We start from the raw sequence: 14,520 nt of genomic DNA on the forward strand, positions 1-14,520 counted from the left end.
CAGCCATTCCTCGCCGTTCTCTGTTTGCGGAAGGATGCAGTCATCTTTATTGAAGTTTGGACTGTGCACGCATGTATCAGGAGGACACTCGCCAGGGCTGGAAAGAGAAGTGGCTTCTTTTCCCCAGTCTGCTGTATGCTATTTCTCGCCATGTACTACTGTTCAGGTCGGATCGAGTCCCTTTTTCTGGCATGAAGCTCGACCCCGCATTGAGCTCTCGGCCTAGACGTCCGGATTGTCTCTGCCCCGTGATTGGCTGTAGGCTTGCGCTTTGTTATGTATTGTATGGGCGCCTTATGCGGCCAATGCCTTGGCGGCCATTTGCTTGGCGCCCTCGCACGTCTTGTTGCCGCCGATGAAGCCGGCGGCGTGCACAAAGACGCAGCCAGGGATGCCGGCGACGGCGTCGAGCTCCTCGTCGCGGAAGCCGCGCCAGGCCTCGGGCAGGGGCTTGCGGCTGACAAACGAGTCCTTGGACTCGGGGACGCACTGGATCCTCCACTTTGCGCCGGGCTCGGGCTTCTCCGGGTACAGGACGTAGAGGACCTGGGGCCGGCCGTCCTCGAGGGTGTAGAGGTGGTCCTTCCAAGGGACCGACTGGCCGTCGAAGACGAGCAGGCGGCCGTCGGGGTCGTGGGCGGCGCGGGCGTCAAAGGCGCGCTGGACGACGGTGCGGGCGGGCAGCCAGGCGGCGACGCAGTAGTCGAGCTCGCGCTCAAACTCTTCGCCGATGCGGCGGCTGGCGACGAGGAAGCGGTCGTCCTCACGGCGCTGGGCCGCGTCAGCGTCGGCGGGGGCCGCGTCGTTCCAGCTCGGGTTGAGGCGGCCGACGAGGGCGCCGAGGGTGAAGCCGGCCTCGGAGTAGCGCTTGTCGAGGCCGGCGGCGGCGACGCCGGCGGGGTCGTAGACGGCGATTCCATTGTCGTGGGCGTCGAGGGCCTCGACAAAGTCGGTGTACAGCTTGCGATGCAGGAGATGGACCTCGGGAGAGTCCTGGTCGGCAGACGCCACGTCGTCGCCGCCGTCGCCGGTGCTCGGCCTCGCCGCCGCCGCAAGCCTCTGCGCAACAATGGCGCGCCCAAAGTGGAGAAACACCAGCCCGGCACTCGACAACTTAGTCTCGCGCCCGGGAAACACAGCGTCAAAGCCGCGCTGGTGATGGTCGAAGCGACGGGCCTCGACATCATAGCGGCCACCGACGTCGACGACGGTGTGGCACGCGGCGAGGCGCTCCGGGTCGCGCGTGCGGACGAGCCCCGCGTCGCGGTACGTCGGCAGCATGCGCAGCATGTGGACGGCGAGGGCCTCGTCGGCGTGGAAGTGGCCGCTGTGGGTGCCGATGAGCGGCGGCTGGGCTGCTGCGCCCGTCTTGGCGCGTTTTGCGGCGGATTCCGTCATGGCGGCGACGAGGCGACGCAGCATGGACCGGGGGAGGGGGAGGCGGCTGGTGTGGGGTTTCTGAGAAGCCCTCGTCTTGTTTGGTCGTTTTCTCTGCTTGTAGCACGGGCAATCGGTTGCGGGAGGGGGCAATTGGGCCGAGGAGGAGAGAGGGTGAAAACGAGGCACTGACGGAGCTTGGGATGCTGGGTTTGGTGGGTAGTCCGCTGGAGAGAGAGAGAGCACTGGACTTTGTCCAATCAGGAGCGCCGGATTTGACCAGAGCCCAGGACTCTGGTAATACATGGTAGGGAGCTGGTGGGGTGTCCTTTTTCTGCCTAAGAGAACGTTTACGCAGCGTTCCGATATTCTGGTTAAATTTTTTAAAAAACTAATCACATAGATGCTATTAATATTATTACCGCTTAGTTGAATGTTTTTTTTGAAGATATTCAGCTACTCCGAGAGAGGGCTTTCCGTGCTCTTTCTTATAATCACCCGTTCAGCACGTGTCGTGTTTTCTAACCCCGCCTGGGAAGGCAGTTATTGAATACCAGCATCAGCCAAAATAAAGGAAGCATTGCAACAAGCCAAGGAAAGCATCCAAACCACAAGACCAGACCGTCACGACAGCATCCCCCGCCCGTCTCAGGTGCTCGCAAGCCTGGCATCAAGCGTACATGCACAGGCAGTATCCCGTCCGGCCGTAGAAGACAGCACCCACCCCGCAACCTCAGCCCGTCTTGCCATCCCGCCCCACGCCGCTCATGTCCATGTCGGCGCCCTGGGTCGCCGGCCCCCGCAGGCCGGCCCGCGCCCCGGCCCCCGTGCCAATGGGCGCCTCGGCCTTGCTGTCCCCCGCGCCCACGTTGACGTTGCGCGCGTCGGCCGACTGCCAGTCCGATGCCTGCGGCGGCTGCTCGGGCAGCGGGAGGTTGGCCTGCGCCTTTGCGATTTGGTCGGCCTTGGACTCGGGCATTTTCGATCAAGATTGGCTTGGCTGTTGTTTTGTTTCTTCAATTGTCAGCCTTCTTCTTTGGCTCTCGTCGGTCATCTGTCTGTCTCTGGGTAACCACATACCTTGCTTCAGCTCTTGGTCAGACAAGTTCAGAGTGCTTTTGGACTTCCGATGAAGAAGTTTGTAGATAAAATTGCCAATGTCGGGTTCCAAAGAGGCCCTTTAAATCAACGATTGCCCGTCCCCACGCCCCCACTGACGTCACTGACGTCACTGTCGTCGTCGACTATCCTCTGCGGCGGACCTTGACCTCCGGCTACCCCATTCTTGTGTAGTCAAGGATGCTTCACCGATGGCTGGCAAACCACCAAACCTCGGTCTCGGTCTCTCGGTGTATACCGTGTCCTTACTGTGCTCGCATTGACAACTTCCGTGCCCGAAACAGTATATCAGGCACAGTTCTTCATCGGCACGTTCACGGCCCTACATGACGTACCTCTCTATCCTCCCAAGGGTTCCTGTCTTCGCCCTGACTGAGTGGTTATGCTCGGGTAAGCGCGTGTATTCTTGTAGAACAATGCTCGGTTTCCACCTTCCAAGACTGTGGTTGGTGAGCCTCGGTCCCACAGCCGAGCAAGCCGAGCAACTACGAGACGGGACGCCCAAATGACAGCTTCAGCTTCCTGAATACATCTCCTTCTACTCCCAGCCTGCCAGTAAAAGAGCAGAATCAACAAAGGTTGCGACGGGCAAAAGACCAGACTCCAAGCACCAATCCCTGAATGCTCTCACCCGGCCACCCTCTTGTCCGTCTCCGCCGACACGGCCTTGTCGCCGCCGCCCTCTGGCTGCAGGTAATCCGCGTTCTCCGCCGCCTCGTACTCGCCAATCAGGTCTGCCACCACCTCGCGCGCCTCGTCAAACTCGTGCAGGTTCTCGGCAAACGGCGCCGTCTTCTTGTAGCCCTCCATGAAGGCGTTGCGCTTGCGCATCCCGTCGTACTGCTTGAGGATGCGCTTGAACAGCTATCAGATCCCGCTCTTGTTAGCATACGTCGCCTCGAGGACACGCACACACGCGCACACACATATACATGTGTACGCAAGGACAAGGAGAAAGGCTTACCGTGGCAATGCTGGTGTGGTTGGCCAGCATCAGCCCACTCACGCGATGACTCTTGGATACGTACGGACTCCTCTTCGTCAGTGCCACTTGGATGCTCGCCGGGCCCCAGGGGATAAACGTCGCCAGCCGCCGCTCGCGGATGCGCAGCAGGCTCTTGTGCACGTCTGTCGGGTCCACCTCGCCCTGGATGACGTTGAGGATGGAGATGTAGCAGCTCTTCTTGCCCGGCACCGTCGACACCATGCGGTTCTTGGGCTGCAGCAGCCGCCGCATCACGTCGAGCACCGTCGTCTTGCGCACCGTCTTGGCCTGCTCCACCTGGTCGCCGGTAAAGGGCGTGTATGCCGTCATCAGGAAGTGGCACCGCGGCGTCGGGATCAGCGACGCCAGGATGCTGACCAGGTCGTTGTGCATGTAGCCTGGGTATCGTAGCGTCGTCGTGCTCGCCGACATGACCGTTGCAACCTGTCAGGAAACGTGTCTGTCAGCACTCGCTGTTCCCGTGCTTGCGCCACGGATCCCACTGACGAGCTGGTTCGTCTGCTGGAATGACGGTTCCTGGACGTGCAGCCTGTCGGCGGCAATGTGCGACAGGGCGCCATTGTCTAGCACCACGACCGAGTCGGCGTTTTGTGTCAGCCTCCGCATGGAGAGGATGCTGTTGTAGGGGTGCACAACCACGTCGCCCGCATTGGTCGTGTCCGGGAAGACCGAGTACGTCTGGAGAATCTTCTTTGGAAACCGATCGTTGAGCCGCTCGAGCAGGAAGGAGCCGAGGCCGGACCCGGTGCCGCCGGCTATCGAGTGCAGCATCATGAATCCCTGCTCCCCAAGTCGTCAGCAGCACATACCGTCACGGCAGGGGGAGATTCGAACCTCGAGCGAGTCACTCCCGTCGGCCTCTCGGTCAATCATCTCCATGATGTCCTCGTAGACGGCCTCTCCGCTCTGGTAGCCGTCGCCCCAGTTGTTGGCCGCGCCCATGCCATTCTTGCCGACGTAAAAGTTCTCGGGGTTGTAGATATTTCGGTACGGGCCCGTCTGGATGCCGTTGATGACCTGCAACCGTCATGTCAGCGCTTGTGCCGGGATAGAGGCATCCAAGAGAAATGTACGCGCGGCTCCAGGTCAATCAAGATGGCGCGCGGGATGTATCGCGTGTCGTCGCTCTGGTAGTAAAAGACGTCCTTGCGGTCGCCGCCCTCGGTCGCAAAGTCCTCGAGATTGCCATCCTGGCTGATTCCGTGTTCCTGGCAAAGCTGCTGCCAGAACTGACTCCCAACTATTTCCAGCCGTCAGCGAGAGACCAAGTCGGAGGAGGAGGCGGTGACGATGGGCCGGAGACTCACTGCTGTTGCCGCACTGACCGGCCTGGATCGTGATTATCTCCCTGTGCAATTCGGTCAGGGCCACTCCAACGGCATCCGGACGCGGGGTCCTACCGTGGCATCTTGGTCGCCTGCGGTGCAAAGTTTCTGCCGCCAGCCCAGCAAGCAGGTGTCGATCGAGGTTGGTTATCGCAGTGGCTAAAACACGCGACGCGTAGAGAGACGTCTCCGCCCCCGCCGTTCATCAAAGTACCTACAGTACCTGCACTACGGAGTAACTCGTAGCCTCGTTTGCTTCCCCTGCATCAAATAAGAAAATAAGAGGCAAGCAGAAACCCGTTGCTACGAGACTGCACGGCCAATTTGGGTGTCACGAGGCTGCCGTTTACTCACCATGACCGCCCGTCGCTCGTCACAAGTCGCCAAGAAGCAAAGTTTTCCGCCGCAATCCTCAATTCCTACCATTCTTTTCCGTCCCTTGCCAAGAGACAAACGCGATTATATAGAGCTGCACAAAGCGCCAGCCATGCTTCCCCCCATATGCCCTGCCACAACAACAATCTCTGTCCCCCCAAGTATTTACTGCTTGTTCAGCTCTTTGTTCTTCTCCAACGCCTCCGCCAGCTCCTTCGCCATGTCCTTGGTCTTGACCTGCACCATCCACGTCTCCAGCCCATCGCCGTCCTCGTTGGATGTCGTAATCTTGACATATTTTTCATCCGCCTTGTACGGCATGTTTGGCAGCACCGCCCGATTCAGCGCCACGTGCCCTCGCGGTTCCGCTCGCAACACAAGCCGCACCATGCCCGTCTCCTCGTGTTTCAGCAGCCGCAGTGGGCCGATGCCCTGGGTCGACCACGGGCTCTTCGACTTGCCCTTGCCGTCGCTGTCCGCCGGCGGCACAAATTTCAGCGCCTTGGCCCGCACCTCGTGGACAATCTCCTCGTTCACGTCCACCCCGTCCGTGAGGTTGATCTGCTCATGCTTATCGCCCCCCTCGTGGTCCCCGCCAGTGGTTCCTTCAGCTTGGTTCCAAGGTTCCGGGGTCCCCGCGGCCGGTGTAGTCGCCAGGCTTGAACCGCCTCCTCCAAGGTTCAAAGGAGAGTCTACACCCGACGCTTTAGCGGGGCAATTTTCCGATGTGGAAATGGTGACTTACTGGTCCCCGTGGTCGAGGATCCACCAGCAGGTGGCTGGAGGCCGCCCAACGCGGGAACTGCCTGGCTGGACCCAAACATGGTGCCGCTGCCCTGCGAGGGCTGGGACGGGGGGCCCGAGAAGTTGAAGACCGGCGCACCGCCGGGCGTCGAGGCACCACCAAAGGCCGGCGCCGCATTTGTGGCCGCCTGCGCCGCTCCGAAGAGGGAACCACCAGATGTCGCCGTCGTCGATCCGTTCGCGCCAGCGCCTGCTCCAAACTGGAAGGAAGTCGACGAGCCACCGGTGGGACCCGATGAAGCGCCTCCGAAGCTGAAGCCGCCGCCAGAGGGCGCCCCGGATGCAGTGTTCGACGTCTTGGCAAAGGGGTTGTTGAAGGACGAGCCAGAGGCCCCAGCGCCGCCAAAGTTGAAGCTGAAGCCGCCAGACCCGGCGTTGGACGGTGTTGCGGCTCCAAAGGGGTCGCTACCATTGCCGGCATTGCTGGCGGCGGGTGCCGGTGCCCCTCCGAAAATGCTGCTGCTGCTTGGGGCGCTACTGGTCGCGGCTTGCGGGTTGCCAAAGCTAAAGACGGGAGCCGACGACCCCGCGCCGCTGGCTCCTGCAAACGCCTTCTTGGCAGGCGACGGCTCATCTTGCTTCATGGGACTACCGCTGAACAAGCTATTCCCGATGGCACCAGAAGACGGAGACTTGGGCGCGCCACCAAAGAGTGGCTTGGAGGGGGTAGCCTCAGTCCCCGAGCTGGGCTTGCCGTCTTCTGCGTTTGACGCGCTCCCAAAACCGAACTGGGGATGGGATGGAGGACCGGTGGAGGATAGCGCGGCGTCGTTAGTCTTTGCAGCTGCGGAGCCACTTGGTTGAGCAGAGGATGCGCCGAAAAGAGAAGCCGATGGAGTTGAGGCACCGCTGCCTGGACCACTCGCGGGATTGGAGGCCGGCTTATTGACCCCAAACACAGACGACGCGGTGCCCGTGTTTCCGAGCGTCGAAGGGGCGCTTATGCCACCAAACAGGGGGCCGGCCTTGGGGGCGGCCTCGGATTCGGCGGACTTGTCCGATTGCACAGGCTTCGCTCCAAAAGTGTAGCCCGACTGAACAGGAGGGGTCGTGGCAGAAGTCGCGCCACTCGCCTTGGCCAATGTGCCAAACATGTTGGTCGTGGCCGGCGCCGCTTCAGGCTTTGAGTCGTTATTAGCTGTAGAGCCAAACATGTTGGAGCTTTGCTTGGGGACTTCCGATCCTTGAGGGGTTTCGGTCGGCGTTGACTTGGGTTGGAACAGCGAGGAACCCAGGCTCGGCTGTGCGGCCGGCGCCTTGGGCTCGAAAGGAGACTTTCTCGAGGGCTGCGATTCATTCTCCTTGTCGGACTCGCAGCCTTCCTTTGCCCCCTCCTCCGCGCTTGCACCTGCCGACAATGCCTTTGCAGATGACGTCTCCTGGCCGGCCGTGCCAAAGTTTGTCGTGGTGGTGCTCTTCGGGGCGAAGACGGAGCCCGCAGGAGCAGCGCTGGCTGGTGTCGATGAGGCAAACTTGATGGGGGTGGTGCTCGGGTTCCACGTCTGATCCCGCGGGGCCGCGGGTTTGTCGTTCAAGGAGTCAGCGGACTTCTCGGCGCGAACTGGCTGGCCTTCGTTGTCCTTTGTGACTCGCTCGAACAAGCTTCGTCCCGGCGTGCTCTCCCTCGTGCCCGGGTTGCTCGACAGGCCCGGGCCGGAACCGCTGGTCAGCGACGCAGGCTGCTTTGCAAAAAAGCTGGACCCGGCCTGGGAACCAGCCTCGCCGGTGCCACTGGCAGCAACACTCCTCTCGTCGCTCTGGCCCTCGCCGGGGCTTGCTTCCTCTGAGCCAGTCTCACTCTCACTCTCTACATCGGCTTCGACACCGCTGTTCTTGGCCGAGCTTGCGTCGGAAAGGTAGCCAAAGATGTTGCTTCCAGCTGGGGCGCCGCCCTGGCCACCCAGAGCCTTTGAGTTGGTGAAGACCGAGCGGGCCAGGTTGCTGCTGGTGGATGTCTTGGCACCAAAAAGGTTCACCCTCGAGCTGGCCGGGGTCTGAGAGGCCTGAGCGGCCGAGGTTGGCTTGTTGGCAATCTTTTCAAACAACGATTTGGCCGAGGAGGGCGCGGGCTTTTGCAACTTGGAGGGCTGCTCCTCGCTGACCGAAGCCTTTCTCTTGTTCTTGCTCGGTGCAGGAGTCGCCACCGTCTCCTCCTCCTCCATTGCTCTGCGCTTGCCTTTGAGCATCGAGCGGCTTGCCGCGGCCGAGTCCTTGGAGAGGTCGTCGCTGGCCTTGCGCTTCTTCATCGAGGCCATCTTTGACGGGGTGGGCGGGACTTCCTCTTCCTCTGGCTCCGGGAGGCCGTGCTCGCGTCGCCACCTCTTGAGCACCTCCTTGGAGGGCTTGACGTTCTGGAACTCGTAGAGCCCATATCGTAGGAGAATGATGCTACGGCTCTTTTCGAATTCCTTTGCAAAATTGATCACATTCAACTTCCAGTCTTTGCGAGAAAAGATTTCGTTAGCCGCGTATTTGAGTCGTCGAAGATCGAGGATGCAAAAGAACTGGCGCCGCTGCTCCTCATCGAGACCTGGCGGGCACAAGTGTGCTAGAAACTGGTCTGCGTAGATGGATCCCTTAGAGTTCCATTCCTTGGGAATCTTTTGAGTGAGCACTTCGCCAGACAATTCCGGCGGCGGAGACGAGATGCGCATAGGAAACAGCTCCTTGTCCGTCGCCTTGGCGGCCATGCCTCGCGGAGTCGCCTGCGCGGTCGACTGACGAAATGTGCGCGTCGACTCGGGGGTGGCGCCGGGGGCGAACACCTTCTTCATTGCGCCATGCGGGAGGCTCGGCGAGAAAGCAGTCGAGGGCGGGCTGTCGCTAAAGGTGGATTCCCGGAAGATGTTGCGGGCGGTGGCTATCGAGCTGTTGCTCAGGCCGCTCGGGGGGTTGTCGTCGTGGGTGCCCAACATAAACTTGCGCGTCGGGGCAGTCTGAGGCGTGCCGTGGCGCTTGGAGGAGCCACCCGCAAAGGGCGACGCGGCAAAGGTGCGCTTCGCAAAGGGTAGAGGCGGACGGGGTTTCGGGGTGCCGTTTGCGACCTCGGCGACATCATCGTCGCCGGGGATAGAGAAGGTCACCATGTCGAGGGGAAAGATGTCTGTCGGCAAAAGGGTGTGAACGAAGTCGAGGTATTGAGAGACGGAGAAGACGCGGTCGCGCCGTCACTTCAGAATTCCATCAATGGTCGGACGAGTGTGGCCACTGCACAAGGCGCCCGTCAGCAATGGAGTTTTGTTGGCCGTCGCGTAGCTTCGAGCATCCGCCCTCGGCGCTGCAGCTGAAGGGTTTTCGAGGCGTTGCCACAATTACGTGTCCGAGGCTCGAATGATGCCTTGAGCGTTCGGATACGGGTAAAAAGATGGAGGAAGTGAACTTTCGCAGAGCGGACGCAACCGTCACTCAACGGTCGATGCTTTGATGCTCCGGGTGGAAGGGGAAAAAAAGCATGCGGCAAGGGGGTGCCCGAGTAGCGCCGCTTCTGGCCTCTTCGCATGCCTCAGGCAACAGGCAGCACTCGCTTGATTACTAAGGCTGCGTGGTAAGTTTCCGGCCCAGCAAAAAAGAGTTACGTGGATACATATCCGTACTTCTTGCCCTACCATATCACCCCGGCCGCCGATCGTTCAGACGAACCTACAGTAACACTAGAAAACGTGCACAGTGCAATAGTGGCAAGTATCAACCGAGGTCAATTGCATCCTAATCTGGTGACCTACAACTATAACGAATGAGATTCCCGTCTTTAGCCATCTCCACGATCCAAGTCCGCTAGGCCATTGTCCTGCTGCCGACACAGTTCCTTTGGCTCTGGGATCGCGAACATAATATTACACATGGGGGAGGCTCAGGGGAGGGGTTTGGGAAGGGCAGGGGTAGTACAGCTCCAGCCTTGAAGACCAAGATTCACAGAAAGCAATACTTCCGAACCCCCATATACCGATCCGTACAAAGGAAATTTGTTGCCTTCTAGGCCTTCACTTCTTCGCAGGCCTCTGCTGCTGCTGCTCCAGGAACTCCTCGTCCGACGCATCCAGGATGTCGTACTCCTCGTCGGTCATGAATCCCGTTTCCGAGGCATCCCACTCGTCGTCGTCGTCTCCGCAGTCCTCAAAGCCATCCTCAGCATCAACTTTGCCGGTCGACGCCGGTGCTTCCGCCTCGATCTGGACTTCCTCGTGGATGCTAGCACTGGGAGATTCCTTCTGGAGCTTCGGGAAGATCATGGTGCTGCTGGACCCCGAGCTGCTCTCCTGCTCCTTCTTGACATCCTCGACGTGAAGCACATCAGGCTTGGGCTTGATCTCACTGGGCACGGGGCGAACATTGACCTCGCACCAAAGGCGATGGCCAAATTTGAGTCCGTCCTGCGTCGTCAGGCGCCAGTAAGAGATGATCCTGCCGGGGCGGGTGGGCGTGCGAAGGAGGACGGTAAATGAAAACTCCTGGCCAGGAGCAAGTGGCGCGTAGCAAACGGTGGACTCGGAGGCGGACACAAGCTCCGAGATGCCCGCGGGATGGGCCGAGTCGACATGGCCCATATAGTCTCCACCGACAAACTTGACTGAGCACCCGGCAGGCCACGCGGCGCTGCCCTCGTTGCGAAGAATCCACGTCTGCTCAAAGACTTGGTTCGGCGGCAGAATGGTCCCGTCTTGGACCGAGTCGCGAACAAACACGGCTCGCAGGTCTTCCTCGGACGACTTCTCGGGAGCGGCAGTCGCAGATTCGTGCTGCTTGGGCTCAGCCTTTGCCTCGGGCTTCTTCACGGCAGGCTCGTATCTGGCTACGGATATGGGCTCCTGAGGCTTCATATCCAAAACAGTCTGCACGGCGTTGATGGTGTTCTTCTCCGAAGGGCTCGCCGTTTCTGGAGACTTGGCACCCATGCGATCGCCCATAGCAGGCATGCGCTTGCCGTCCTGGCGCTCACCGGTGGTGGTGACGCTCACGTGGCGGACAGGAGTCTTGAACTTGATGAGGGGATGAGTCCTGTTGTGGTTATTGCCAGGATGTGCCTCACAGTTGGCGCAAAAGTCGAGGTCGTGGCACACGGCGCACTTGTAACGAACGCCGCGAATATACGACGGGTAGGCCTGAGAGGCGGAGCAAAGAAGTCCATCGCAGCAGATGCCAATGTGGATGGGCTGTGCCGCGGGCCATACCTGGGTGTTCCCGAGGGGTTCATAGATGGGTGCAAACCGGTGGTTCGGGTGCACGGAGTGGGCGTTGGTAACGCACTCCGAACAGTAATCCCAGTCAGGGCAATCAAGGCACTTGTGACGCACACCCGTGATGTACTGTAATCATCTCATTAGTGATTGCACTATCATGTAGCCTTTGACAATGAATAACAAACCTTATCGCACCCATCGCATATAGCGTGATGCATCTGACTGCGGCCAGGCCTCATCTTTGCCTTGACGTGGTCGGGCATTTGAGCCCCCGGGACGGCCGGGACGAACCCGTGCTTGGGGTGATGGCCGTGCGCATCGTTGGCGAAGCAAACCTGGCAAAGATCGTAGTCCTCGCACGTCCTACAGTGGAGGAATTCGCGCTCGGGGAGTTCTGGTAACGAGTCAATCAGCGCGCCGCTTGGCATATGAGATAGCCGTCAGCCGATGGGGAATACCAACCTTGGACACAGCAGTTGCAGGTCCGCATGTTGCTGAGACAAGACCAACGGGTGCTTGCCAGTTCGACAGTGGTGCGAGAGATCAGTGGCTTGCCAAAGACATCTGAGGCATAGTCGCGAGAGATGGCAACCGTCTGCTTGACCTCCTTCTGGTCCTCCTTCTTGTCCTCCTTCTTGTCCTGGGCCTTTGGCTTGGACTTGGGCGCAATGATCTCGGTGGTGCTGTTAACGAGCTGGCCGTTCTTCATCGTCCGCTTGATAAGCCAGTGATCGTTGCTGTAGCATGTGAAGCCTAGGTCGACGCAAGACTGGCACAAGTCAAAGTCGCCGTCGTCGCACGTCGAGCAATGATAGTGGGCATTCGGAATGGTCATTTCGCAGTGGTTGCAACACACGGCAAAGCTGCAACCCGTTGAAGGGCAAGACAATGCAGGCTTGTTCATGAGGAGGATGTCGTTGCCCCCCGCAGGCCAGGTCGGTACAGGCTTGTTCGAAGAGGCAGCATCTTTGCCCTTGGCAGCGCAAGGCGATGCAGGCTTTGAGAAGACGGTTTCACTGCCCTTGGCAGCAGCCGACGACTTGCTTGCAACGACGTCATCGGGCTTGCTGGGGAGTTTATCGGCAGTGGGGGCCGGAAGCTGCCACTCCAGTTGACAGGCCAGGTCCGCCAGATCATCAGTAGTTTGTTTTATGTCCTTCATGCGGCTCTGGAACTCCTCGTTCCACCTCCGAGGCTGGTATGAGCCCTTGGGCGTGTCCTTGGGCGGGGTAGTGACCTGAGCCGCATGCGGGCCGGGGCCTCGGAATGCAAGCTTTATGGCCGACGGATCGGCCGGGAGCACGGCGGCAGGCGTGGGTGACTCGGACTTAACCATGGGCGTCGGCGACTCAGTCTTGACGATACAAGTCGACGACTCAGCTTCGCCGGAAGGTGCAGGCTCAGCGGGTATTTTTGAACTTTGTGATTCTTCCTCGACCGGAGCGGACACGGGCGCCGCCTTATCTTCCTTGCCGATGACACTGACGCGAAGCTTGAGCTTCGACTTGGCCTTGGCAGCTCGGTACAGCTGCTTGTAGACAGACACGTTGGCGGAATCAAGCAGCACGTAGGCGGCGGCAGAGTCGGAATACCGTTCGATCATGATTTTCGAGTCTTCAGGGATTTGTAGAAACGTTCGCAGCTTGATGTGAGTTAGTAGGCAGAGTCAAACACGAGGGGTTGCATGTTGCATCGACCAGCCCGGACGACGCTTGGGTCGAGAAGTCGGCGTGCGTAACGGAGCACAGCCCGCGTACGACGTGCGAGAGGGGGGAGAGGGGGGAGAGGGGAAACTACTGACATGCTTCTCAAGGATTCTGGGGACCATTTCGCGGAGAGGCATCTTGGCCCGGCGAGTAGCCCCATCGTAGAAGACCTTGAGTGTGACGGGGGCGTCGAGGCCCGCGTGGTGAGAGAGAGCCGACATGATGGCTGGACGTGAAAATATCGAGAAGTGGAAATGAAGCTGGTGCCCGAAAGAAATGTCCCTGGCATCAGCAGAGGAAGCTAGTCAGCAGGGTATTGCGCGTTGGGTTGGGAGGAAAGAGGACTTGTTATGATCGGTGAGAGGCTTACAGGCGGTGACGAAGGTGACGAATGACGGGCGGGACGCTGGGGCGGGTGGGCAACGACGCTTGGCTGTTGACCTCGGCCCAAAACGATGCTTTCTGGGTGACGAGAAGATCAAACGGGATCCCTCCCCCGAGATGACGAAGAGATGGACGTGCAGCGAGCACGAGAGGGCGTGGTGATGGAGATGGATATTGGGGGGGGGAGGGCTTTGAGGTGGAGTTGCCGGATCGCAGATGGATGGGAAGGGCGGCGAGGATGGATAGTGGTGGAGGGAGGTGGAGGCGAAGGTGGAGGAGGCGGGAGGTTCTTGCAGAGGGGTGATTACTGTACCGGAGCACTGTGCCGCAGCATGGGACAGTGTGACGATGGCGTTTGGACGCTTTGGACACTGTACGGGGACGAGTCCGCGGGACCAGGAGAGGATTCCCCGCCTGTACAGTAGCCGCCGAGGCCTTGGCTCACCAGCTACCGGCAGGTGTACGCAATCAAGGCACACGTCCAAGATGCAGTGGACCACGAGCTGTTGCAGCACTCGGCCTGCATACGCACTGTACAGACGCCCGAGAGCTGAGCTGGTCACGGTGCATTTTACCAAAATGACACTGTGCGTCCTCACAAAAGCAGGGTGGGCCCCCGCCCGAGTGCGTGCAGCTGGGCGGTGGACCAAAGGGGGGGCGAAGAGGGACGAGGCCTTGCAGCAGCCTGGTGGCGGGGGACCCTCCAAGCGGGACATGGTGCATGGTACCTATGCGCGAAGTACAGTACGAACAGGCAGCAAAACGGCGCGCGCACGCACCAAGCAACACCTGGTTGTTGCTGCTGCTGGCCAACAGGCTGACGCTGTCGTCGTCGGCGGGGATGTGACGGGCGAGGGCACGGCTTGCCGCAGCTGCCGAGAGGCAAAGCCGATTAGTAGTACAGTAGTAGACGGAGATGCATTTGTTTTTGAGGCGCCGTCGGTCTTGCAAGGGGCGCCCGTCCCATGTCATGTGTGCTACCTGATGCACCTTGCCGCCCGTCACCAACAGGAATATTCAAGAGCCACGGCGCGACTTTTTGCTTGCTGCCGTGGACATGGGCGGCGGGAGGCGTTTTAAGCGAGCCGTCGACTTCACCAATGGTAGTGCTGCTTGCTTGCCTGGCAATCCTGTAAATAATAGTAGCCATGACTTGTTGGGTCTGTCTGTCTGTACAATGCAGAGGTCGCATCATGATGAAGCATACGGATACTGTACTGCATACACGCAGGGGGGGGGAGGAGAAG

General features: G+C 59.9%; 5 protein-coding genes across 5 annotated transcripts; all 5 read right to left on the reverse strand.

Annotated features, from left to right (window-relative positions):
* Positions 1-294: 294 nt before the first annotated feature.
* On the reverse strand, positions 295-1,398 carry HRG_00286 (UPF0160 protein C27H6.8; the record flags this gene model as incomplete). Its single annotated transcript, XM_044858757.1, has 2 exons — positions 295-993; positions 1,045-1,398. 2 exons carry the CDS (start codon positions 1,396-1,398, stop codon positions 295-297), a joined length of 1,053 nt encoding a protein of 350 aa, XP_044725157.1.
* Positions 1,399-2,110: 712 nt separating this feature from the next.
* On the reverse strand, positions 2,111-2,356 carry HRG_00287 (uncharacterized protein; the record flags this gene model as incomplete). The annotated part of the gene is made up of 1 exon (XM_044858758.1): positions 2,111-2,356. One exon carries the CDS (start codon positions 2,354-2,356, stop codon positions 2,111-2,113), a length of 246 nt encoding a protein of 81 aa, XP_044725158.1.
* Positions 2,357-3,123: 767 nt separating this feature from the next.
* Positions 3,124-4,910, reverse strand: HRG_00288 (tubulin/FtsZ family, GTPase domain-containing protein; the record flags this gene model as incomplete). The annotated part of the gene is made up of 8 exons (XM_044858759.1): positions 3,124-3,360; positions 3,461-3,511; positions 3,560-3,925; positions 3,989-4,282; positions 4,337-4,519; positions 4,576-4,742; positions 4,810-4,850; positions 4,903-4,910. 8 exons carry the CDS (start codon positions 4,908-4,910, stop codon positions 3,124-3,126), a joined length of 1,347 nt encoding a protein of 448 aa, XP_044725159.1.
* Positions 4,911-5,367: 457 nt separating this feature from the next.
* On the reverse strand, positions 5,368-9,092 carry HRG_00289 (ranBP1 domain-containing protein; the record flags this gene model as incomplete). The annotated part of the gene is made up of 3 exons (XM_044858760.1): positions 5,368-5,894; positions 5,948-6,142; positions 6,191-9,092. 3 exons carry the CDS (start codon positions 9,090-9,092, stop codon positions 5,368-5,370), a joined length of 3,624 nt encoding a protein of 1,207 aa, XP_044725160.1.
* An 894-nt stretch (positions 9,093-9,986) lies between these two features.
* Positions 9,987-13,110, reverse strand: HRG_00290 (Zinc finger, ZZ type; the record flags this gene model as incomplete). The annotated part of the gene is made up of 9 exons (XM_044858761.1): positions 9,987-10,742; positions 10,800-10,879; positions 10,943-11,309; positions 11,369-11,577; positions 11,646-12,078; positions 12,127-12,420; positions 12,517-12,537; positions 12,622-12,825; positions 12,985-13,110. The coding sequence occupies 9 exons, from the start codon at positions 13,108-13,110 to the stop codon at positions 9,987-9,989; spliced, it is 2,490 nt and encodes an 829-aa protein (XP_044725161.1).
* Positions 13,111-14,520: the final 1,410 nt, after the last annotated feature.

The sequence above is a fragment of the Hirsutella rhossiliensis genome, assembly GCF_020360975.1.
Source record: "Hirsutella rhossiliensis strain HR02 chromosome Unknown scaffold00001, whole genome shotgun sequence".
Classification (NCBI taxonomy): domain Eukaryota; kingdom Fungi; phylum Ascomycota; class Sordariomycetes; order Hypocreales; family Ophiocordycipitaceae; genus Hirsutella; species Hirsutella rhossiliensis.